The sequence below is a fragment of the Synchiropus splendidus genome, chromosome 1 (assembly GCF_027744825.2).
Source record: "Synchiropus splendidus isolate RoL2022-P1 chromosome 1, RoL_Sspl_1.0, whole genome shotgun sequence".
In the NCBI taxonomy this organism is placed as follows: Eukaryota; Metazoa; Chordata; class Actinopteri; order Syngnathiformes; family Callionymidae; genus Synchiropus; species Synchiropus splendidus.
The window spans coordinates 17239572-17264849 of record NC_071334.1 but is presented as its reverse complement, the minus strand read 5'-3'; the positions used below and the strand labels follow the sequence as shown (position 1 = coordinate 17264849).

Here is a 25278-nt window from a genome sequence, read left to right as displayed (position 1 = left end):
TTTCTGTATTTCTATATAATATTCTATATTTCTGTTAATAATACAATTAAAATTTCTTGAATTAGAATGAATGACATTTCCATCATTTTTCATGTTTTATTTTTAATCTGATGGGAGGATCAGCACATATGGGCGACTACAAGTACAACTGTAACACTGGGACCTTTCTGTTTTAGTCACCTTTTTGTGGAGCCGTTACCAAATCAGATTAATACGCAGTAAAAGTGATATGGAACCTCATATAAAAGTCTCAGATGTTTTATTTTTATGGCAGCAGAGTAGAAAGCGGTTCAGGCAGGTGGTGGGCGGGGCTTATTGAATCCGCTCACCTGAGGTGTCCGAACCCAGTGAACCCGAGCGGCTCATCCACCACCATATTTATGTCATATGAGTGCAGGTGGGAGAAGGCTTCAGACTTTGACCAAATCAAACCTTAGGGCCTATAAAAATGTTATCAGTGGAAAAGCTGTGCTCCACACGAACAGTTCTCCAAACTTCACATAATGGTCTTAATAATTCCATTCCCATGAAGTTTCTTCCACACACTGTGACGTCATCGGGTGTGAGGAATGAATCGATAGTAATGTGTGCTCAGAGTCTGTTTGACCTTTAAACTCATTTCTCTATTAACAGCAAATATTTGACACACTTTGATAAAACGCTGACTCGGGTCCTAAAGACCAATATTCTCGGGGCCCTGTTTCTTCTCATCCACTAACTCTCACTTTAATGATTGATTTCTCTTGCCACAGGTCCACTGTGACACCAACCCTTCTCTCCGTCCTCCTAGCAGTGTGGCAGTTTTGTCTAGAATTAAAATCAAGATTCGGTTTTCTGGATGGGATTACATTCAAGCTAACTGCCAGTCAGTGGGCTTCAAACGTAATATTTTAATGAACATGAAATATTCAACAAGTGCTACTTAACTAGTGAGCTGAAGTTAAACAAGACTTGATCCAGTATGACTGAACTATAAATGTAGATATATATTTATTTATTTCACTCCGCCTGACTGTCTTTTCTCATCTATAACTTATACCGCAAATTCTGTTGCTGTGATACTTGAATCTGAAGTACATTTAGTATGAATAAAAAAGTTAATTTGTACTTTCCAGGAAGATATATGCCGATAAACAGCCTGAAGGAGTGGAGAACACCATCGCTTATTGCAGGATGTGTTTGGCTAAGACTTCAGGTGAAATCATTTGTGAACAGTCCGTTAAAAACCAGTACGGTTATATGACTTGTTATCTCGACTCATCTGCCACGTGGATTTATTGTCCGTACAAAGATAATGGCCTGTTGGTTATGACTGTTATATGGAAACATTTTTCACTGTTGGCGGCAGGCAATTAAAAACCCTAAGGAGCCACTTAACACAGTCACCAATCCTGTTTGAAGATACTAAACGCAGTACTAAACATTGTACAAAACTAAACAAATCAGATTTTACTAGCGTAATGGCGGAAATAATATTAATTGGGAGATAATATGGAAATTAATAATTTGAAATCGGTACACTCTATTCAACTTGGATATAAAAAAAAAAAAATAGCCAAAATAAAATCTCCACATTTAATAGAAAATTCTCAAATAAATGTGATAAAATCTTTCATATGACACAGTATTACAATATAAATTGTATATCTCATAAAAAAAAAAAAAAGTGATTCAATAAATAATGCTGATGTCACGACAGAACCTTTACTGTCCCAGTGCATTAAAATGTTTTCCGTCTAAATTAATAATTGGTTGTGTGGCCTCACCCCAAATCTACAGCGTAGCTGTAGGTATGATAGAAGCAAAATGAACCACATCTGACTGAATGGTAACAGAATTCTCACCCTGGGTAGGTATTTCACCAAATCCGTGTTTGTGTTTGCTCATACCACTGGTTCATTAACCTTGTAAACTGTCTGTCGTCATACCAGTGATTCAGAATCAGACAGACTAGATGTAGAAGTATGCAGCCACAACAACCTGGAGCTCAACGCCCAGAAGACAGTGGAGATGGTCACAGACTTCAGGAGAGTAACAGTTTCTCTGTCCCCTCTCATGTTGGCTGGTTTGCCCATTCCTATTGTGGACTCCTTCTGCTTCCTAGGAACCACCATCACTGAGGACCTCAAATGGGAGCCAACTATCAGGTCCCTCATCAGGAAGGCACAGCGGAGAATGTTCTTCTTGAGGCAGCTACGAAAACTACGACTGCCGACGAAGTTGCTGGTGGAGTTCTACACAGCCATCATCCAGTCCATCCTCACCTCCTCTATCACCGTCTGGTACAACAGCGCCACCTCCAGGGACAAGAGCAGACTGCCACCTCTTCATGACCTGTATGTATCCAAGACCCAGAGACGTGCAGGTCGGATCAGAGCCGACCCTCTTACCTTTGGCCGGAGGCTACGGTCCATCAAGACCAGAACCTCCCGTCACAGGAACAGCTTCTTCCCCTCAGCCATCAGACTGTTGAATTTGTTTTATTTTTATTTTTATTAACAGCACTTTATTTCGAAGCACTTTCCTAGTTGGTGGGCTCCCCACTGACCATGGCAATAAATTCTATTCTGATTCTGATTCTAAATGTGACTATAATTGTTCATATATAAGTCAGTCAACTACAGTTGATCAATATCTCATCCCTCCATCTATAGGTCTAACGTCTGCAGAAGCTTTCTGGGAAGAGAGGCAAGTCAGGGTCACTTTGCAAAAACGGATCACTGTGAAGGTCTTAAATCAGATCTCTCTATACAGACAGTACATGTGCTCCTGGTGTACAGCATATTTGCTAGAATGCAGCCTCACTCCTCACCCGCGACTATAACATAAGTCAATTCTTTCATTCTTCATCAACTCTTATCTCCGCTTCTGGACGGCAGAGATAACAAACCACGTACAGAGTAATGAATAGCATTGGGGGGAGATCTAATTACCATAAACCTGGATAAAGAAGAATCCTCCATTTAACATGGACTGTCATCCAGAGCTTTCTCCACCTGCTGTCATTCCCATATACATAAATAACATATGCATAAATAATTGTAATTTTTCTGATATATGTTTTATGTGGTTGATTGAGAGTACACCACTGTGACAGGTGATACAAGCAGTGTACAAGACTAGCATGATCTCTAAGCAGCCATTCACTTTCCAATGTCGGGGCCGCAGACCAGGTTGAATGACCGGTTCAGAGCAGCGGTCCTCAAATGTGGGTGCCGGAAGGCACTCCCCTGGCGCTGTATATGAGGTTCTAAATATAGAAATACACTCACCAGGGCGCACCGTGGGGCAGTGGTCAGCAGCACCACCTCGCAGCAAAGAAGGTTGCAGGTTCACTTCCAGCTTGGGGAAACCTCAGTCCCTCTGCTTAACATGGGTTTACTCCAGGCTGTTTACAGCATCAGATGATTCATTCTTTGTAAAACCTGTGATTAGATTTTTTTTTTAAATCAAGTTTCAGTTCAGTGGTTTGCTTGTATCTTTTTTTTTTTTTTCAAACCAGAGCCTAAAAATACCTCAAATGGGGCACAGTGTTTAGAGAATGTCGAGGACCACTGGTTGAGAGGATGGAATGCGGCTACCTGACTGCACCGTCTCGACTCTCTGACTAATCTTGATCTTGATGCATCAGCTTTAACTGCAGATTCCACCCGATGTTCAAAATGATTTTCCTCTAGTCAAAGCTCTTCCGTCTGCGACGTCTCCTGGGTTTAGAAGGTTTGAGCCCGAAGGCACATCTTGATCCGCTTGATCCTCAATAATGTTTTCTTTTCTGACACCTACATAGCCCGTCATTTCTGATCTTGCCGCCAACGTACTGCTCCGTCTGTCATTTACACATTGCACCACTGCCAGGTTGACTTCAGGCCCGTCGCTCATCTTTCCACTGGCTTATCTTTGCTTTGTATCTCCTTGAGTTTTATAAGTTGTTCTTGCTGACTGCACTGCTGCTAAACTGCTCAACTCTTACTCAGGAATCCCACGTAGCACATAAAGAAGATGTGGCGCAGTCCAACAAAGGTTACGCCGAGTTTGTTCTATTTTTAGGTCCGGTTGTTATATAATTCTCCTATCTACGCTTTGTTTCTTCGCGATTCGTTTGTGCCGAGGGCTCAGTCGAAGGCAGGACGAACCTTCATTTAATGAGTGCTGACCTTTTGCACACAGAATCACTTAACGCTCATTTTTGCACATTGTTTTAGTGGCTTAAGTTTAAGCTAAAAATGTTCCCATTTAGGATTATTAGCTAATTAAAAGTTTTATTTTTTTGTATTTGTTTTGTTTTTTTTCTAATCTGAACAGACCAGATAATAAGTCCAATGAATAATATGTCCTGGACTGCTGCTGATAACCCACTCTGGCCAGCATTGAAAAGACTACTCCCACGCAATTGCAAGAATGACCACCAAGTTGGTTATTTTTCCTTGTAAAATGAAGTATACATCTAATGGCGGAATGTAGAAAGTCGCCCAAGCAATTACAGGCACACATTATTGGTTTCCAACCCTGGAAAAGAAGAAGTTAGTCCAAGACAAGCGTGTCACAGTCACGCCCTGTGTGTCATGTCTTAATGCTCTAAATGCCTTCCTCCATTGTCGACGGACCACCTGTAGCAAAGCTAAGATCATCATCTCCCACATAAACAGAATCATAAAATGTTTCATTTATTTAATTTTACTTTTTATCAATACATTCCAAATGTGCTAGTTGCTTGTTTTGTTGTGAAAGTTCAGACAACATTTCCATAAAAATGAACTCTTTAAATGTGGCGATATGTTACGTTTCAGACCTCCTCTGGCAGGCAGTTCCAGAGTCAATGAAGACTAACTGGTCTGTCAGCAGCATTGTCGACGGCTCATCTTCCCACAGCTTTGTACCACTTTGATGTCTGTATTGTCTACTCTGGAATATGGAGCTGCCTACTTTAATAATTGAATAAAACTACGGTTTCGCCTGCATTTTTGACCAAAGGCAAATAACAAAAGTGAGGTAACGGAAATATCATCTAACAATGACACCTGCGATCTAAAAATTCAATGAAATTCAAAACAAAACGTTTTGTGGTCAAACTTTAACCCACTCATGAATGGTGTAGTGTACAGTCTTCTCTCTGACTGGGCAAAGATTGTAAAACAGACATGTTCTGTCATTGTTCATAAGTGTTGTCAAACCATTTGGGTTGGTACATTGTTTAACAGACCTACATAATGACAGCAGCGGACTTGCAGACGTATACAGTACACTACAAACTTGCTGCTGATTCAGACACTGCGCATCAGGACTAGTAGAAGTAGTAGTAGCAGCAGAAATCGTAGTAGTCGTCGTGAGAGTAGTAAAGTAAACAAAGTCAGACCCTCAGCAAATTTATCCTCCACAGTTTAAAATCTAAAGTTTGGCAACACCACTGACTTTACAAGAAAGAGGGGCAACTTCACAAGACAGATGCGATTTTCCAAATTTGTGCTTTGCAATAATGCTTTAGCAATGCACAGGCAGTGTGCTTAACCTCTGATAGTTCCCCTGCTTGCCGCTCGGATACATCACTTGCTGCTGCCTCCAAAAGTGATGAGAAAGTTTTGAAAGATTTTTCCATGCCCCGCTAATCATTTCATGCACGTAATAGCAGTAACAGATCCTTTAGCTTTTTGTTTTATGTCAGCTCCTTTAGATCTGTTATTTTCATACTTCATGAAAGAGTCTTGACATGCTTTAAACTTTCTTCTCACTGCTTTAACAAATTCTCACGTTTGTCCTTGATACTTAAATCCGTGAGTCATGTGTTCAAAAATGCACCATAGAAGACACTGAGGTTGTAAGAGGAAAGTCAGTTTCTGTTAAGAGCTGTTTTGATTTGATTAATAAACAAACAAGCTCATTTTCACTGAGTCTTCTTTTGCATCACCACGTGTGCTGTGTTGAATTAAATGGCGCTGACTTGCTCCACTTCATGGTTTGGGAGTGAATCGTTTCATATAGAAGGTGAGGGCAGTGGGAGCCTGCCACTAAGGGCCTGTCCAAACCAATCTCTTGGTATCACCTTTGACAACTGTGGTTTCCCTCACCCTCAGTGCAAGGAACCAGGACGTGACACTCAACAGTCAACCGTTGCTGACAGCAAACATTGCTGCAACAGCTCAGTCATTCATAATTTATGCTGGATTACATCAGGAATATACTGCCACCTTTGACCCAGATTCTGGTCTAGACGCTCCACTTAAACTCTGCTGCTCACGCAGAAAGAAAGTTAGTCTTCAACTTGCCAACATTTTCCCACTGCTTCTCCTCTGCTCCCATTGATTTTGTTTGACCCCATAAACTTTTTTTTAGTTAGTCCAATTTTAAATACTTAATAAAGTGTCTGCTAGGTGACATTATATATTTTCTTCAATCGACTGAATGATAGATTTCAAGACGCTCAAAAGGTTTGGCTGCTGTGAGACAAACCACTGAAAGGGAGGCAGACAGGTGACGTCCTTGTAAGATCTTCAATGGTTTCCTTCCACACAGCAGCCACGGCAGAAAACACTCTGTCTTCCAACATCCTCTCGGCGGTGAGTCTGCCTTCCACTGCGTGATGTGATCAAACAAGCAAAGTTATGTGACTTAGAAATTTTAATTAGTCACTATCATTGGGGCGGTTTAATAATTCATTAATGTGTAAATAATTGAGCAATATTTTCACACATTCCTTGTTGATAATGGTCTTAACAAATATTGTCAGATTGGCCCCGGGTTCTGCTGCTGCGTGCAAATCAAACATTACAGCGGAGGTCAAGGAGAGTTTATCAAATTTCAACACTTCTTCAAGCCTGTTTCAGTCCAAGGAAAAGATGGCTCCACCACTTTTCGTCCAATTAATTCCTGCATAACTTATTGAAAGAATGAGATACATTTTTAAACCGCCTACAGTTTGGTCCCTGGCAGCAGCATCAATTTTGAATGTTACAATAAACAGTTTAAAATATTTAAGGGTTTCACTTTTTAATTGAAGTTGATAGTTCATTGTGTGCGAGTTTCTCTTGAGTGTTAAAAATCTATTTGAATTCAGGAAAGTTAGGGCCAGCAGGTTGCTTCTATGCTTCTTAAAAATATATACAGTAATATATATTACTGAATTATGTATTTTATACTATTGAATTTGTGGGCGTTTCTGTCATAAAACTGTGCCAGGCAACAGATGCTAGGGTGTTGATTCGATGAGTGGTATTATATATTTATGATTTATATTTGTGTATTGGGATGTTGGAGTGCACTCTGAACACTCTCTTTATCAGAATTGTCATGATTATTAATAAGAACTAAAACAAAATAAATAGACCATATGGCTAGATGCAGTAGTATGACGTCTCAGCCCAGGTAGCTTTGATCGGCTCCAGCCCCCAAATACGTATGGTTGAAGACTGGTCAGGCAAAATACACCAGCATTGACATTGACAATTGTTTTGTTTTGGTTTTTAATAAAGGTTGGTTGTTTAAATGAGCAACTGAGAAAAAAAAAAGTTTAAATAAACACATTAAATAGCGTCTTCTCCTGACAAAAGACTCTAAAAATCACCTGTCAGCTGCTTGCTATATTTTCTTTTGAACTGCCTGTCACACTTCATGCAGCACACCCTCTTGGGAGAAGGATTTTTTTTTTATGTTTTTTTTTTTTATGCTCCTAAAAATGCACACAACAAATGATTGAGTTCAATGATTCACTAAGAACACCTCTCATCATTACTTCACTGTTGTTTTTATTTTTGCCGTTGAGAGGAGACACACCAACAAAGGGGAACGTTGTTATTAGAGGACTAAATTATACACATGGGTTTTTCAAAAGTGAAGTAGCTCCTGTGTTGACGGTGCAAAGCTCCTTATTTGACTAATGACAGCTTCATGAGCAGAAACACCGGCAGCTCATCACTCCTGTCACACACAACAAAAAGGTTTCTTCAGGCTTGTTGGCTGCCATGGCAAGAAGCCCTTATGTGAGGCTGATTGTCATGTTGTTTGCTAAATAAAGCCACTTTGGTCTCCAGCTCAAAGACGCACTGGAGTTGTCTCTCAGTGACTAATCCGTGTGAACTCACTGAGGTGCTGTGGTCTCCCATAGCAACGGCCCAAACTGATGTCTTATCTAGTGTTTTGAGCTGGAGCTCTTGCACAGGTGGAGTCCAGATCAATAACTTGGGAGAACTCTGTGGATGTGTCCTTGGTTCAGATGTTTAATTGCCCTGTGCGTTGCGGTGGCATGTCCAGTCTCCAGGGAGACACTTATCACCAGCTTCACCCGAGGGAGCCAAGTTGAGATTTAATAGTTAACCTGTTAGAACGGGACTTGCTCTTTGTCGCTGACGCAGCAGGACACACAATTGCAGCAAAATGACACTTTAACAATTAAAACCTATTCCGTGTCATTAATTGTATGATTTCCATTCATTTTTAGAATAAAAATCTGCCTCAATGAACACATATTTATTAGAGGCAATTTTAATCTAGCACACGTCTGCAACTGCACCTGTAAGTTATGTCAGTGCACGCCAACGTCACATGACCATGGAAAATATCCCTGCTGACTTATGACTCCTGAAAGCGTTGGCAGTTGATATGCCAAATGTTTTCACCATTGAAATGTAGTTTTGGAAAAATAGAAGAAAAAAATGACTTCCTCTCTACCAACTAGGGGGCACAATAGGAGCCTACTGAACAACAGGACTGGGAGATATGTACTATATATCAGCTGAAAAGCTAGTGCAAAGTATCTTGGAGCAAGAGATACTGCATTATAAAATCGGTTTAAGACAATCAGGATAGTGACAAACCGTAATTTCTATTCTCAGTTCGCAGTAGTTTCAACCAATCTATTCTCTGAATATTTTAATATTTTTCCTCTTTGTGATTCTCTCGAAGTACATTCCCTTGCTTTCTGAATGCATTTTCACTCTCTAAAAGTTATCCAAGTTCAGCCTTTTTATTGTAACCATGCAAGTAGCAGGCATTACCAGGAGCAGGCCCTCCAATTGTTCTTAAAAGACTTCTTATGGTAATTATTGTTGTTGGTTTGATTAAATTTATGAATGTTCAATTTCTAAAATAAAAAAATAAAATAATAAAATTTCACTTTATAATAATATACAACTGTTTCACGACAATAAATCAACGCTGCTTGCTCTGTTAAAGTGAAGATGCTTAGTGAGGAGCTGAAGGTTGCTGGTTCATGTCAGGCATGTGAATTTAAAATGTAATGTATTTAGCCTGCACAGTTTGTCACAGAGGTTGTTTTTACCATTCAGCCACACAGTGGCTTTATAGGGACAGGATTGGCGGATTTTAGGAACCAGTATCATCAGTGTGTCCAGTGGCATTGTTGTACGTACCATGTTTACCTGTCTTGACGCTGTGGGTCAGAAGAGCTGCTTGTCTGCTGCTCAGCACTGTATGAGCAGGAGTGGGAGGGGCTGCCGTGGGGTCTTATGAGCGCCGCGATGCAAGTGGGACAATTCCATCACATTTGGGCATGTGAAAGAGAGAGTAACTTTTTCCTGAAAATTTAAGAAGGAAGGGGAAAATATGGGCCTCTGCAAAATGGTCGGAAAAAGGGCTTGTGCTTCCACTTGGGAGGGGTCATGATACCGGTGTAACAGTGATACAAAAACACAGCCAAACTTCACAGCTCAGCTCTTGTTCTTGCATCTATTTTTTCAATAATTTTCACTTAAAATTTCATGACTCAAGCACTGTTAATAGTGATATTCTAAAGAGGATACATTTCCACAGGACACATAGCTATAACCTGACATTCTTCTCTGTGCTTAATCAATTATTAATACAGGATTTAAATATCAAGATTCATTTATTGCGCTTCATTTATTTCATTCTGTGATGAAATATTCAACAGCTGATGTTAAATAAACGTGTCTCATCATCCACAACTGTGACATTGCAACATTACTGATTGACTGAGGGCCCATCATTTAAAGTTCAGTATCAACAGAACAGCAAGGGGTCGAAGGTGGAACGGCCAAATGTAGATGAGAAATGATTAACACTCTGGATGTTAATGCAAAATCACAGAGTTATTGAATCCACTTCATCATCGACAAATCATCACTTCATCTGTGCGTCTGCAGCTGCTTCATCTGTTTCTTCTCCATGTGCTCCTGATAATAACCACATTTACACCTTTAAGTGTCAAACTTGCACCCTGACCTTGTGTGTGCAGGCAGAATCAAATCTCTTGGAAAAAGTGAGTTTCAAGAAGCGAGTGCTTAGCAGTGCGCTAAAAGAGTGGAATTGCTTGTAGAACTGCGAAGAAAAGCTCCGTGGATTGGGTGTAGGTACGTGGAAAAATGAATCAAGCTCTTCAGCGACTAGATCTTCATCCCAAGACGGAAATGAGTAACGTGTCTTTGAATCACAAACAGTGCTTCGGCTCATCCCTAAGTGAAGCCTCTCAACAAAGAGGAGTTTTGTTGCGGCCGCTGGTTCCCCGTAGAAGCTTTTGGACATCACAAGAGCTGATACGCCAGTGTGGTACCACAGGCACACAGACAAACACCAGACAGCGTAACCGCTAATTCAGTGATGCACTGCAGCCGACGGTGAACATTTGTAACAGCTGTCCGTAGATTTCCTCTCGCTCTGATTGTTCCTCTCGTGATTCCGTCTGTGATAAGATCCTGGCTGACAGTTGATGCCCTCAGTGCCACTGCGTCATGTTTGGATTCCATTAGTCCTGTGTGAATAACCACATCACACATTTTACCGAACGTATGTAACATGATGTTGTGACTCAGCGTCTAATTTGTTAGGACAGAACTCTATAGCCATTTGCCGGCTGCCAGGTCACAGGTTGAGGAGCTCAATCAGCGCCCAAGAAAACCCACTCTGACCTTTAGTTTGCTCGCAGCTCTACAAGCCAGAAAAACAAATAGAATGGTGCCAAGCTGAGCTCACTTACATGAATATGGTGGTTTATTTTAAGCCAATATTATTGCCTTACATTCATTTTATCTTGGTTTGATGCATTTTTAAGCATGGCTAGCAATGGGCTGAACACCCCGGCACAGCGCACAGTATGGGAGCAAACAAGAAAACTCAGGTTTCCCCGCAGAGGTCGACAAATTCTTCATGTATTTGGAAGGTAGCCCACTACTCCAGCATACTAATCCTCTCCCTCTCTAGTCCAATAGTCACCATTCCTTGTCAACGTCATTGAAATACATGGATCCCCTTTTTAGTTACCTACCCAGACATTCCCAGACGTTTACTTAAATACCTGATCTGACGTTCGACTTTTGCATCAACCAAATCATTTTTCTTTTTGTAAATCAAAGTTGATAAATTTGCTGCCACTGAATTAAACATTCTTATACCGACCGAAAACTCTGAACTTGAGTTGTGAGATTGAAATACTTTCTAACCAGTAGATCCATTTCCTCTGCTGCTAAACCTATTCTGTGTGGCACCATAGCACAGCCAGTTTCTTGCAGGCCACTCTGGTGCGTGAGGTGTTTCACGTTTGAGGAAACATCACCATCTGCTGGCAAAGAGAAAATCAGGACTCACCAAGGAAGAAATGGAGAAGGGAAATGGAGAGAGTGACAATGGCTGAGATCAGAGATGCGCACGCCTGTGAAAACAGTGAAATCAGTTTTGACCTCAAAGGAGAATTATGTAGGATCGTAATGACTTATTCATGTGACATCTCAGTCTGCATTCCAAGTAGTCCATAATTTAAGGTGGCTAAGATTCTCATAAGGAGGTTAAAGTGGAGCGTGGTGGTTGATTGTCTTGAGCCTACCAAGATGATCTGTGCTGAGTTCTGACTCATCCTCCTCCAGGCCTTTTCCATCTGGACTCGGAGGAGAGATAAAGCGCAAGCTGCTTCAATGTCTTCACTCTCCACGCACCTAAGATGTGTGAACAGAACAACATTATGGAACTTTATAATGTTACAGGATCAGGTTTAGAAGCACCTCTGTAAGATGGTCTCCACGACGGTCTCTCGCTCCTCGAGAAAGGAGGTATTGAACCAGTTGTAGATTTTCTTTGGGAGAACGTGGCCTTTTTCTACCATCACTGCCAGGTTGAACATCCCCTGCGTGTGGAAATGGGCTCATAAACATGCTGCTGATGGTTCACTAACCAAGTCTCTGTATAATAACAATGTTTTATTCTGTTTGTTGTTTTCATTGCAGAGGGCGAGAGTCCATGAAACTTTAATTAAGTTTATCACAGGGTGATGATATTACAGGCCAAATAAATTCGTCACCTGAGGGCTGCCTGCGAGAGCCGCTCTGATGTACATCGATAGAGCCTGACCAAGTGAAGATAATGATTCTTCCTGAGAGCCAGGGGGATGGTAATAGTAGTAGTCGCCCATTTTCAGCAGAGCTGTGGAGTCAAAGAATATTTGCTCTCTTGGTCCAGCAGACTGACCAGACAGGTTATTTTGAGAAGAACTAACCGGAAGGAGTAGGACTGTAGTGTAATACAGAGTAGTTCAGATACCGCAGCTCGCATGCACGACCAAGATCCAGCTCCTTTGAGGCAGACGTAAATAGTCACATTTATTGTATTCAAATGGCAGTTCCAAACATTGAAGTATTGCTGTCTAAACAGCATTATTTAAACTGTCCATCTGATACATATTTATTACTGCATTTATACAGGTAAAGGTATCCGACCGATGTGATCCCTGGGAATAACCCTGTGCTCCAGGGGTATGGAGAGTCACACCCGTAAATATAAGGTCTGTTTCATTTAGCCTAACAGTTGTCAGTGTCAGACTCCTTTCCAGTCACCAGTTCTGTCCATGGGCAAAGTCTCAGCCAGGGAGGAGAGGGTTTTCAGTTTGGTGACCTCATGGGAAGTAATGTGGCTCGGTTGGATGGCTGACTAACGTTCACACTGGAAAGAAAGTTATCCATAAACTAATCATTACACATGTAACCAAATGAGACCTATCAAGTTATTCTCCAACAGGCTCCACCCGTCTCAAAAGGTTGTCATCACTGGAATGATTTGCAGTGATCCCTGCTGCATTCCACTTACGTCAGATGTGGGAAGTCGGATCTGGGAAAGACGTCTCAGCCGACTGCAGTATTTGAAGCTTGTGTTTGTTTCTGTCATTGATTCCGTTTATATTCACTGTCATTCCGTACTTAGTGTAGTTATCATTCTCCAACTTTCCCACTTAATGTCCCACATTGGTTTGCATAACTGGTAATTTAGTTCTAAGTACTAACTACTTGTTAGAAGTTAGTACTGCCAACAGTCAGTACTAACCACTACTGCGCCCTACGATCAGATCCTTTTAATCCAAGGCCACGGTTCACAGCTAGAAAAGTTATTTCGTTGACTTCCTCTGTTAAACTGCAAAATTGAATTCAAAGTCTAACTGAGTGACATCATAACAGTCAAATTGTTTTCATGCAAATGACATTGTACTACATTACCTGATTTCCCACCTTAAAATGAAGGTTCTTACTACAATATATAGCTGAACTTCATCATCGCAATATACCGAAATCGTATCACCACTCCTGTATCGCGAAAAGATTTCAAAAGATTACAATCCGTGTTACTCTTCCATGGTGAGGAAATGATTATATAATATGGTGCTATTCACTGCCTTTCTTCGACTTTAATGGAGCTCACGTAAGGTGAATATTCTCTCAACAGTTGTGAATTTTTCTCAGTGTTTGATGAGGAATTTTGTTTGGCCGTCTTGTTGTCTGTAGTGCCACGTTAACCTCAGGAAAAACCGGGAGGCTCAAAGCAACGTAAAATAAGGCTGAGGTTTGGATTGTTCTATTTATCGACAAACACATTGCTCTATTACAAGTCATTTGTCAGAACATTTTTAATCAGGAGTCCTACTTTTTAAGCCCCATTACACCCTGCTGCTGCGGAGTCGTCTGTCATAAAACCCTGTTTTGCTTGTGACACACTTAACTGCTGTTCTGAATCATTGTTGGGAGTCTGACAGAATTACCTGACACAGTTAATGTTATTATAATCTGTAGCGCATATTTGATGCGTATGACTTTAGTCTTCAAGGTTTGTTTCAGCACCGTTTAATAAATGGCAAGGCATCGCAATTTTGTTCTCCCCCAAATGAGCTGTTTAAGCCTGGAACTTTACGGCGATTGTAATGGTTTAACAGTAATAGAAATGCTCAGACAGAGTGGCAATTTCAGTTTAAAGCAATCGCCCTCTAGAGACCACAAGCACAATACAGTAAAGCGGAATGTGTGTTTACCTGACAAAGGTGAGCCACGTTGCTCTGGGCCAAGCCCAGACCAGTTTCAGCGGCCAAGGCATACATCACCAGTGCTGTCTGTCTGTTTGCACCCACAGATGAGGAGTCACACTGGGATAAACGGTGAACCAAGGGCAAGAAAAAGAGGAGGACGACCAACCTGGAGCCATGCAGGTACTTCTGGAGCGCCTCTCTGACCAAGAATCCAAGGTGTCCATTCCCCTCGCACACTTCCTTAAGCATCCTGAGCGTAATGAACGATTACTGTATATATCTGCGTCTAAAAATAGTCTGATATGCTGGGGTCGTTCTAAAAACAAATCTGCTAAATCAGGAGCTTCTTTAAATTCATTAGATGCAAGAGCAGATACTCAGAATCACTGTGTTCCAGACAGCCACGCAGTGACAGCGCCTCTTATTTTAAGATATGCAAATAGGTTCTGACCTTGAATTAACCACTGTCATTGAAATTAGTTGTCACTGAGCTGCAGGCAATAGCCCAGAACAAAGTGTTTGTGGCTAAACTAATGAAAGCGTCTTACATCACAGCCCTCTTCACATCCCGAGACACTCCTTCCAGGCTCCCCGTCGACAGGTACCAGGCCGCCTCCACGGCTGCGCCCACGTGGCCGGATCTGGAGGCACTCAGGAAGAGCTGGAAAGCGGCCGCCTGCAAATCACGCGCATGAAAGTATCAGCCCGCTGAAGAAGGAGCGCGGCCGAGGATTATAATGGGGCGTGCCAGTCAAACCTCATTCCTCTGGGCACTTTCTGGATTCAACCCAGTCAGGTAATAAACACCGAGATTGAACATTCCATCGCCGCTTCCATTAAGCGCAGCTTGTTCAAAGTATTGCTCGGCAGTTTTGTGGTCTTTCAGGATGTTTCCATGGTACCAACCAAGACCGTTCAAAGCGCTAATTGAGCCCTGAAACCAGACGTCGCAAACAGATATTCAAAGTCCATGAACATGTTGTAAATCCTCCCATTGATTAAAGTGCACGCTCACCATCGCCGCAGCCTTCTCCAACAGCTGTAAACCTTGTGTGATGTTTTTCTTCACACCCAGACCCTGAGGGAATCAATCAGAGTCAATAACAGCTGAAGGCACGTGAACGGAGCGCGGCCTTCCGGCCTATCATATTGCGGCACCTTGATCAGTAACATTGCATATTCGTAGAGGGCAGAGGAATCCGTCATTTGCATGGCACATTTTTCAAACCACTTCACCGCATTCCCGATGTCTTTAGAGACTCCGTGTTGTCCCCAATAAAGCATCGTGCCCAGCTTTTTCTGCAGAGATCAGAGGGACTCGTAAACGGAAGCATCATGATGGAAACACTTTGACATACCTGAGATTCTACATCTCCTCTCATCGCTTTATATTTGAGGAAGTGGTAGACATCGTTGTTTCTGGTTTCCCGGTTGTTTAGCTCATCATAATCACTCAGATACACATGTTCAAGGGCAGATTGCTGAGGAAGGAAGAATAAGAGAAAGGCATTAAACAACGTATTGTTTCTGTTGGAGCCTTCTGCGATGCTGCGATGTCCTACCCCGGACGCTCCCTGCCTCTCACACTAGCTAGCTGGGAAGGCTCTCATGAAACCCCTCAGGTCGATAATGTGTCCCATGTTTGACTTTTCTGTACGTGCTGTAAATGCTCAGCATCAAGTAGGTCAGCGTGGACCTCACATTCTGCTCAAACACACTGGAAATATGATTTTGTTTTCAAACTTTTTCCTTTAAATTTGGTCGTGCCACTTTGTTTTTCGCTTCCCTCCCAGGACTAATCAGGATCATCGTATCCATTAAGACAGAACATCTAACCGCGCCGAAAGATGTGAGTGTTTTCTCACCCACTAAAACTTTAATAATCCCCCAATTGCTCATTCATGAATTAAAACACATTTATTTAACTGCTACAAGAGTCCCTGTCCCCCAGTCGTCTCATTTAAAAAAGTGCCGACACACTGTTTGTTAGTCGCCTTAGAACGTCTCCAGATAACTACAAAGATTCATGAGTTTGTGTCTGACAATTAGGGCTACATTTCGGTAGCAGAGGCCCTAATTTATTTAGCAGTAACCCTTCTAAACTGACTCTTCGGCTTCATTAGCAGTGAGTGAGTCCAAGCAGCAGCTGCACTTATTTCAAATAAACTTAACAGTGATGATTTATTAAAACCAACTCAACAACCTGAATCCGTGTATTCCTGTTTCTCCGCATCGAGTTCCTGTGGACTGTTCCATAATGTGCTATTGATCGCACAGATACTGTTTAGATGTTTTTGTGCTGTTTTGGGCACACTCACTCATTACCTTTTTAATGGCCACAAAATTTGCTTTTCGCTCAACAACATGATAATTTTGTAGGTCTCCAGACTAAACTGCTTTTCAGCAGTCAAATACAGTGTTCAACCTGTGACAGGGTCACGTGTTATACCAACATCATGGGTGACGTCACCAGTCCATTGCACGGCACACATTGAGAGAAAACCACTCAGACACGTACGAGGCACCAATATACCTCTCTGTATTTTGAGTTCGGGGGGAAACCAGGTAAGTATTTCAGTGGTTAAAAGCAGTTTACTTTTTCAATACTGTTAAGCCAGTCAGAAGTTGGAGGATATATTTTAAATGAAATGTTATCTTCAGGTTTCTCTATAGGCATTTATGGAATGACTGGAGTGACCTTTTTAATAAATTGGGGTATAATATTGAAAACTAATAATAAATCAAATGAGATACTAATAGATAATAAAATAATAAAAAAAAATCAATGTGGCTATATTTAATTTAGTGTACTTGAATTAAATTTTTTCCACTGAATATGTTTTTCCATATTTATTCTCACATTTTGTTTTCGCACATTTATTTGCATTTTCTTCCTTATTTAATTCGAAAATACTACACTCTCATCATTCCATATTCTATATTATGAACTAATGAGTTCACGGTTATGTGTTGAATGTGTGTTTGGTATGCAGCCACAGATGTGCTTTTAGATGGATGCCTGGTGTTGGTATACCTTGCTTCTGTGAATAGACAGACCTTGTTTTTGTGCATTGTGGAAACATCAGAGCTGCTCTGCTCTCCCACGTTGGAATAGTAGCTGTATGCCATGTCTAAGTCTTGTGGAAATCCATCGAGTCCCAGCGCATGCTTGTACCCAGCATGCATCAGGGCAAAGCGGTTGTCAGCCACCGCACCAACTAAACTGTAGACATGACCCTGAAACCAATAGGAAAACACAGCGTCAGTGATGCTGCGATGAGTGGAAATTAAGAAATACAGTGGATGCTGTTTTCACCTTCTGCTGCAGGACTGGGTGTCCCATGCCGGAGAGGTGGAGCGCAGCCAGCAAGAGAGAAGCCTTGTGATGTCCAGAGCATGATGATGCTTGAAGAAGGAACTTCACCTCAGACGTTATATTGACTTGACTCCCAGTGACCATTTTCAGAACGGCTTCATTAAACAGCGCACTTCCAATTTTCCCCAAGCCAAACGCTCCTACACAAAGAGTGGTTAACAATTTTAGAAGTTGTTGCTGGGGAAAGAGAAAATAGAAGTGAGGATAAAATCTCAATAATATTTTAAGAACAGAAAGACGGTTTAATTAATCTTAACTTCTAAAAAGCCCCCCAAACAAAAGAAAAATACCGAACTGTGCTGAAAAAACTAATAATGAATGAGTAAAATTTGCAAAAAAAATAAGTAAATAAAATGTAAATGTTTGCATTATTTACATGGATAGGATGTGTTTGCAAGTTCAGAGACATTTGAATCACTTGTTGGGGAAGAAGAAAGTGAATTAAAAATGGATTTATAAATAATTATGAGGGAACTTCCTCCTGCTCCTTTTTAAACTCTAAAGCCTTTAGTTCTACATATTGCGTTCAAGGTTATAAACAGAGACGACATTTGAAAACACCTGCTCTTGTAGCTTCTAACTTTGATTGCAAGAACTTGAAAAGCGTTCTGTATTTCTCTTGTGACTCCCAACTCCATGTTTGTTTGCTCATTCTTTCACCAAAATGACCCCATGGTCTTTTGACGTGGGAAGCACAGACACCTGAAAATAAACATGAAACGCATTCTGTCAACAGTGATTCTGCCGGGTTTAATAGGTGTGCACATCACATTTATACCATCCCTGAGGAGTTACTGTTGCGCCCTCATAAAGGTGTTGTCACAGTAATATCTCACCTTGCTTCAGTGGTGAAAAGAGATACCTGTCGCTGACTTCCTTCACAAAAGAAGCTGCGAATGAGTTTGCTTCTTGACATTCATGATGGAACTTTTCTAGTTCAGCGAATATTGAACCCGCAGGAAGTGGATTATTAACCTGGAAGTGAAGAGCAGAACTCCATTTTAGCGAAACATCAAAACCAAACAACTGGAAGTCATTTTACCTCAGGAGTTCCACGACGATAGTACTTCGCTGGCCCAAAATAGCCAGCGATGCCTGGCATATATTTGCTGCCACCAAAGACAAAGTATCCGTCCGTGTCATCAAAGCGTAAGTTGTTCCTAAACCTGTAACATATTTGTTCACTTAAACATTGCATGTGTAATAATTGCATAATACTGTACATATTGTCGTCTTCGGTGAATGATGGGGAGAAGCTCTTCCACAATTAATTATTCCACTGTACTAATATAATAACGATAATAAAACATTGTTTATATAGCACCTTTACAGGTGCTTTACAGACAAAGGAGAATTTACACCAGAATATGCTACGAATAGTAGTTTCACATTGACTTGCATAAACATCCACAGAGACACGAATGTGGCCGGATATTGTCTCAGTGATAGCAGAACTAAGTACAGAGTGTGGATAATCTTACAGAAATACGAGGCTAGTAAAATGAGCTATAAAGGTTCGTGTTCGGGTTAAGGATCATCTCTGGCAGGCTGCACCTGCTACAGTTCAGGAGCCCCGATGGAGAGGGCTCAATCGGCCTTGGCTATCAGACAACTAGCAGAGACAACTGACTCGTAGGGGGTCAGAATGTCTACAACTGTATGTAGTCGTGGCCCAGTCCATGACGGGCACAAAAAGTTCTCAGTAAATTCATAAAGTCGATTCTGAAGTGGTCAGGGAGCCAGTGCAGTGACACTGGAGTGACGCGCTGCCGTGTGTTACAGGTGTGATGGAGAGTTCCTGTTGATGCCAGGGTGGAGAGAGTTGCAGTAGTCCAGACAGGAGAATACGAACACATCAATATGTTTTTCTTAGTCAGCAAGTGAGAGCAGCGCTTTGATTCTTAACTGAAGGATTTTTTTTTATGTGAGAGTCAACTGAGAGTGAATGGTCAAACACACGCTGAGATTTAAGGACTTGGTGGCGGTGGTGACTTGTATTTTAGTACATGAGGAGTCCGTGGAAGCAGTGGCTAGGAGGAGAACTAGGGACAGACACCAAGAATGAAAGCCTGAGAAAAGGACCTGCTTGTTGGTTCAGTCATGAGGGATATGAAGGAACAACTTCCTTTGCAAGTACTGATGTAAGAAGAGTGTTGATGTGACTAGAGTACTGATGAAAGCGGTCGTGGCCTGGGGGTCACTTTAGTCTTGAAAATCCTCCACGGGAGCAATTGATGAGTCTCTTTACTCACTCGCTCGAGTAAAAGCTGTGCGTTCATTTCCACAGGTGAAGAGACATGAGACACAAAAAGCTCTGCCCTCTGGCAACTTCAATATAATTGTATTTTTCATTATTCTGCTGCATTATGAAGTCACGTGAACAAAAACATAACTGGTAAATATCTTACTGATAGATAAATCTCTGGGTCACACCTCCCCATGTTGACTGCATCAGCACCTGAAAGTCAAACAAAACAATAAACAAGCTTAAAGCTCACTGAGCTGTGAACAACTTCATATAACAAAACGCTCTCCGATTGCCTGCAGTTTCCCAGCTGGAAAGAGACCATCTCTCAGGATTTTACTGCTGTTCCAAGAGGAAATAAAACACTCCAAAGCCATGCTACCAAATGAAATACAGATGAGAAAGAATGGCTATGTGATATTGCTGTGAGCTGTGTAATTATTCCCGTCCCTTATCCCCCCTCTCAAAAGGCAAACAATGACGGTCTCTACCTTTGAGTTTTGTATATAAGCATCGAGTCTAATCCATTTCCGCAGGGGCAACGCCACAGCAGCTCGTAAAGCTTCATCTTCTTCTGTTGTCAAGCGCGCCTGAATTATGATGTCCCCTACACAGGAGATATCACAGCCATATATTTCACCACAGGAGGTCTGAAGCCCTTTATTAATACATAGCACAGTCTGTTCCAAACTCTCTCAAAACACACATCATCGCTTAGAATTCTCCCCTGATACCTCAGTGCAACTGGTTTCAGCTGCAGGCACACACACAGGAGTGTAACCCACCTGTGTCAGTAAGCTGCATCAGAACGGACTCGTACTGGTTACTCCTGCCAACATGATGGATGATCCCGCAAAGCTTTTGACAAAATTTCAGAAGGTAGATCCACACAGAGAAAGTGGCTCTAAAAGACAGAGAAGCGAAACATGTACTTAGCCGTAGAAGCGTGAAGGTGCTTTTAAACTGCTGACACAGACGCTTTGCTGACCCCAAATAAAGTAATAGCGTTCATGCTGTGGTGAAGAGGCCTCATTATCCGTGTAGAGGCGCTTATTAAACGCTGTGAAGTGAAAGTGTTCTGTGTTTTTACAAGCTGCTACCAACGAGTGGGAAAGGTTTAGTGACCCGGGGCCCATCAATCTGGCCTATACAAACGTCAAACATTGCAACCTACAGGAGAAGTTTGGCTCATCCGTCTGTGAATGCCGCTCGGATTGACTGTAAAATCAGTAAAAAAATGAACCAAAAATAAAAGTTTCAAATACTTATTTCCAACCTTGGCTGCTTCACAGCTTGTCGTCTGGTCCTCTCCAGTGCTCTGTTTTGAAAGGGTGGGAGACTCCTCATCAATCCAAACCTCTCTCCGGTACTGGCCAGTGGGAATTTCAACAATTGGATTGTTTCTGCAGAAGGCCAAACATTGTGAAAATCAATGTCACTAAAGACCAGGCTTATTAATAAGTGCTGTCATTTCAGGGAGAATAATTTAGCTCAAACAAAAGGGAACCTGATTGGATTGTCCAATGTTACTCGTAACCATTTCAGTCACATAAATGGCATGAGAGTGAGAGAACACTTTAAAGACTCACCTCTGGCATGAACAAATAAAAGAATGCAACCGTTGCTTTGAGCAAATGATGATAGTGTTTCGTGACAAGAATGGCTCACTATACAATTAAGGGAGTGTCGGGCTTTTAACAATACAATCTTTCAGACAATACAAAGTAGCTGCTCCATTTTCATCCGTCGTTTCATCGATTCTAGAGTCAGACTGCATTTGGGCCGTTCGTCTGTTTCACCTATATGCAGCAGGTGCCCAACACCTGAAGGAACATCTGCCCTCACCTTTCAGTTTGTCGATTGCAGGAAAATATAGTCTTTTATGAGGCTGCATGTAGAAGAACGATATAGGAAGATGCTGAAGAATCTCAACAGTTCACCCTCATCCATCTATCCATCCAACATGACTGCTGATCCTGATGGAATAAAAGCCCCCTTCTCGCCAACTTTTCCATTGTTGGTTGATATCTGTTATCAAGGTGTAAGAAATAAGACTCACCAATTCTCATTTACTTCATAACCTTTCCTCAACAGCTGTCCAGTAATAAGTGGAATAATGGACCGTAACTATCCAACCATAATGCAATATTGTGTTCTGATTGACAGCGTAAGTCTGGCAGCTCTACTTTTATTGCATATTTTTATTTTTCTGTCAGTTTAAATCCTTGTCTTTCAGTCTTTCTTCTATTCTGTTGTATTGTTTGTGGTGACTCCTTGTTAAGAATGATGAAGTTATATACATAAACATTTCTTTGAATTACTATTCCAGACTTCATGATAAGAGTAATTATGTACATCTTGTTTGGAAACCCATTTTTCAACCTCTCCCCCCACTAATATCACAACTCAAGACTTTCTGGGAAAAAAAAGTGAAGAAATAAGTGACAGGCTTATTTTGCATGCTATTCTACTCCGAACCAAGAAGATAATTTAAAATGTATACATTTTTTTTCCACAGCTGTAGGCCATGATTTTACACTGATAAATACCATGTTGACTTCTGCACCCGTTGGTTCTGCAGCAGTCTGTTCATTCTCCTCCACTTCTAATCAACATCTTCTCACTGTTTTACTTGCTGAGCCAACAGAATGAGGCTCTGGTCTTGGACATCCAATTACACTTAAATAGTACTAGCATTAGTGCCGAATTAGAGTCTCAGTTTCTTGTTTCATCATCCCGTTCAAAATTGTGTTGGATGTTTTCTGTCACTGAAAAGCAGTGTTGGAAAGTATTACCAATCGTGCAGTGAAGCTCCCCCAATAAATCTTGGGTTTTTAGCAACTTTGTAATTTTTTAAAAGTGTTCTTTTGAGAATATCAGTTGGGAGTCCAGCATGAAAAATGTTATTAATATAACCTGAGTCGAGCACAAGCAGTTGGCAGCCAGACTGGCGCTGCAAGTTCTGGTAAGTTATGTTAAGGTGGTCCTTGAAAACAGATGGGCGAACAGGACTAGAGTAGAGGCGCTACAAAATGTTCATGTTGTGAGTGGGCATGACTTCTATAACTTGGACAAAATGAATAAGGTCTGACCTGATTCTTGTGGACACTGGCGTAGTCTCTTTCTCTCAGTCTGCCACAGCATTAGGGCCGACCATGAAGGGCATTCTGTCTGAGGTTTATTTGGACGTTCCGAAAGTGGCGCTATCCGTAACACTTTACAAGACCTGATGTATTCTTGAGGCGTTCCAGATTCATTGTAGCTGTTGTGATAGACTAACCGACCACAGACTCTGAGGTTTTCTGTCTCTAAAATGTCTCTGTTGAAGAAACCCTGTTGATATAAAATGTATGGGGGCAGTTTAACCACAAGTCTCTCGAAACTTTGCTGTTGTGGGTGGCTGCTGTTCCAGCTCTTTCTGAAGACTACCAAGTGTCTGTTCTTCCAAGTGGGTGCCATCATCTCCATCACAAGCCGACAAGGACTCGAGCAATGAAACCACACGTGGACCTCTGACCTGGACTCCACATTGTCGGCGATTGAGTCGAACCTTATGAAATTGTTGTCCGTACTCACGCCAAGGCCCTGTTGGAAATCAATAATTATAAATTTATCAAGACATAAATCTAATGTTTTAAGCCTTATGACATAGGACAGCAACATGCCAACATTTCAGCCAACAAATGACACCATCCAGTGTGCGATCTTAAAATAAATTGTCTTACCATTAAAATAGCAGCTGTGGCAAAATATCCAAATGTTAAGCGCAACATTTTAAACCATTTGTGTTTAAAAATTGAAAAAAATAAAAGTAATTTATCATGTGCGATTTATCAATCCCTTTCACAGACTTGGTAAGCACTCTAGTAGTCACCACGCCACTTATGCTGACTGTCAGAGTGAGTGACAGTATACACCCAGTGATCTAGAATTACTTGCTCTTCAGGTGTTGCCACTTCAATCCTGTGTATTATATGTCTTTAAAGAGCTGGGTTAACTCAGCGCTGTGGGAAAATACAAAAAAGTGCATTCAGACTACTTTCAGAGTTTAAGAGGTTTTACTCCTGGAGTGAATCATCAAAGCAAAGTTTAACTTCACTTAATATGCTCATGCCAAAAGCTGTGCCCTCTGTTTCTTGTGTTCTCTTTGGCATGGACACATGTGGAACTTTGAAGAAATTTGATCTGAGGAAACAACTATACTGAAGCCAGAATTAATTACCTATGGGCTACTGCTTGTTACGCTTCACGGGGAAGAGAAAAGGAGCTTGGAAACTGATGCTGATGGCTTGTTGTGGAGGACAACGTGTGTGTATATAGAGAGGGATACTGCTGCACTGACTGCCAGAAGGAAAACACTACCGACACCAAGGGCATTTTTTTTCCTCCAAAACCCTCAAATAACAACTGTATCGGATGGCTTTAGAGGATTTTTGCAACTTCAGTGAGAGAAATGTTGTGGATCACTTAACCAACTCTTCTTCTCCTCTTAGCTGGAGATCAAGTTCTAGGGCTGTAACGGCTTCACACCTCTCTAAACCCTCCAGCGTGGTTAATTTTTACATACCATTCACTGACTACTTGACTGAAAGTCCACTTGAGTTTGGGCAAGTCAAGAATTTCCAGAGGTCTGTCCATGAAAGCGTTTTTCCTTCGCTCCCCATACCATCGGATGAGTCTGTGCCTTTGCCTTTTCCAATGTCACACGGCACCACCACCCTGGCTTTTGTATTTCAGGGTGGTGTGTTGGCTGCTGCAGACACCAGATCCAGTTGCTCAGGACTTGTAGCATGCCCAGCTTCTCAGAAGATATTTCCCATCCACAGTCACTTGGTAGGAACCACCTCGGGGACTTCTGCCGACTGTTTCGTTTGGAAGCGGCTGCTGGCTCGAGAGTTGCGACTGTACCATCTCCGTAATGGTCGACGGCTATCCACGCGTGGCGCTGCCAAGATGTTCTCTCATATGCTCCATCCCTTTAAGGGAACAGAGGTGTGTGTGGCTGCGACCTTGTGTGGGTGGGATGGAGGAGACGAAGACGGATGCCGACTTGATGGAGACAAAGAAGCAGCCATCCCGAAAGTTTATGACAAGTTGAAAACTCAGCCCTCAGGACCTGATCTTTTTTATGTTTGCAGTGATGGAACTCGCCTGCAAGGAACCCTCTTCTCAGTGGGCTCGGGTTCACCTTACGCTTACTCAATTTTAGACCAAGGAATTCAGTGGGAGCTGAAAACAGATGAGGCCATTTCCTTGGCCAGGGAGGCCGTTTACAGAGCGACACACAGAGACGCGTACTCTGGGAACTATGTTGACATTTTCCATGTCTCCTCCACAGGATGGACCCGGAGAAAAAGAGAGGATTTGAAGCCAGAATATTACAGAGAAAAAGCAATGCGAGAAAGGAAAGAATGA

At 41.8% G+C, this 25278-nt stretch overlaps 2 protein-coding genes across 2 annotated transcripts; one reads left to right on the top strand and one right to left on the bottom strand.

Moving 5' to 3' along the window:
- Positions 1-10324: 10324 nt before the first annotated feature.
- LOC128755545 (protein sel-1 homolog 3-like) lies at positions 10325-23322 on the bottom strand. Its single transcript, XM_053859281.1, has 23 exons — positions 22956-23322; positions 21140-21266; positions 20649-20767; positions 20355-20470; positions 20027-20076; positions 18661-18784; positions 18455-18593; positions 18180-18320; positions 17559-17758; positions 17300-17479; positions 15601-15723; positions 15401-15541; positions 15258-15320; positions 15000-15176; positions 14791-14918; positions 14409-14492; positions 14249-14330; positions 12452-12527; positions 12257-12378; positions 11961-12082; positions 11786-11894; positions 10875-10893; positions 10325-10717 (listed from the first exon to the last, which is right to left on the bottom strand). The coding sequence occupies exons 1-23, from the start codon at positions 23320-23322 to the stop codon at positions 10491-10493; spliced, it is 3036 nt and encodes a 1011-aa protein (XP_053715256.1). The 3' UTR covers positions 10325-10490.
- A 957-nt stretch (positions 23323-24279) lies between these two features.
- Positions 24280-25278, top strand: LOC128755492 (proteasome subunit beta type-11-like). Its single transcript, XM_053859157.1, has 2 exons — positions 24280-24889; positions 24971-25278. Exons 1-2 carry the CDS (start codon positions 24280-24282, stop codon positions 25276-25278), a joined length of 918 nt encoding a protein of 305 aa, XP_053715132.1.

Bases quoted from the DNA above. Each gene is read 5' to 3' on its own strand.
- LOC128755492 (XM_053859157.1), top strand. From the start codon at position 24,280: ATGGCTTTAGAGGATTTTTGCAACTTCAGTGAGAGAAATGTTGTGGAT. The intron at 24,890-24,970 runs GAGGAGACGAAG...TGAAAACTCAGC, and splicing joins GACCTTGTGTGGGTGGGATG to CCTCAGGACCTGATCTTTTT.
- LOC128755545 (XM_053859281.1), bottom strand. From the start codon at position 23,322: ATGGCACCCACTTGGAAGAACAGACACTTGGTAGTCTTCAGAAAGAGC. The intron at 14,919-14,999 runs GTTTGACTGGCA...CGTGATTTGCAG, and splicing joins AAAGTGCCCAGAGGAATGAG to GCGGCCGCTTTCCAGCTCTT. The intron at 12,528-14,248 runs GTAAACACACAT...TCTGCCTCAAAG, and splicing joins ACGTGGCTCACCTTTGTCAG to GAGCTGGATCTTGGTCGTGC.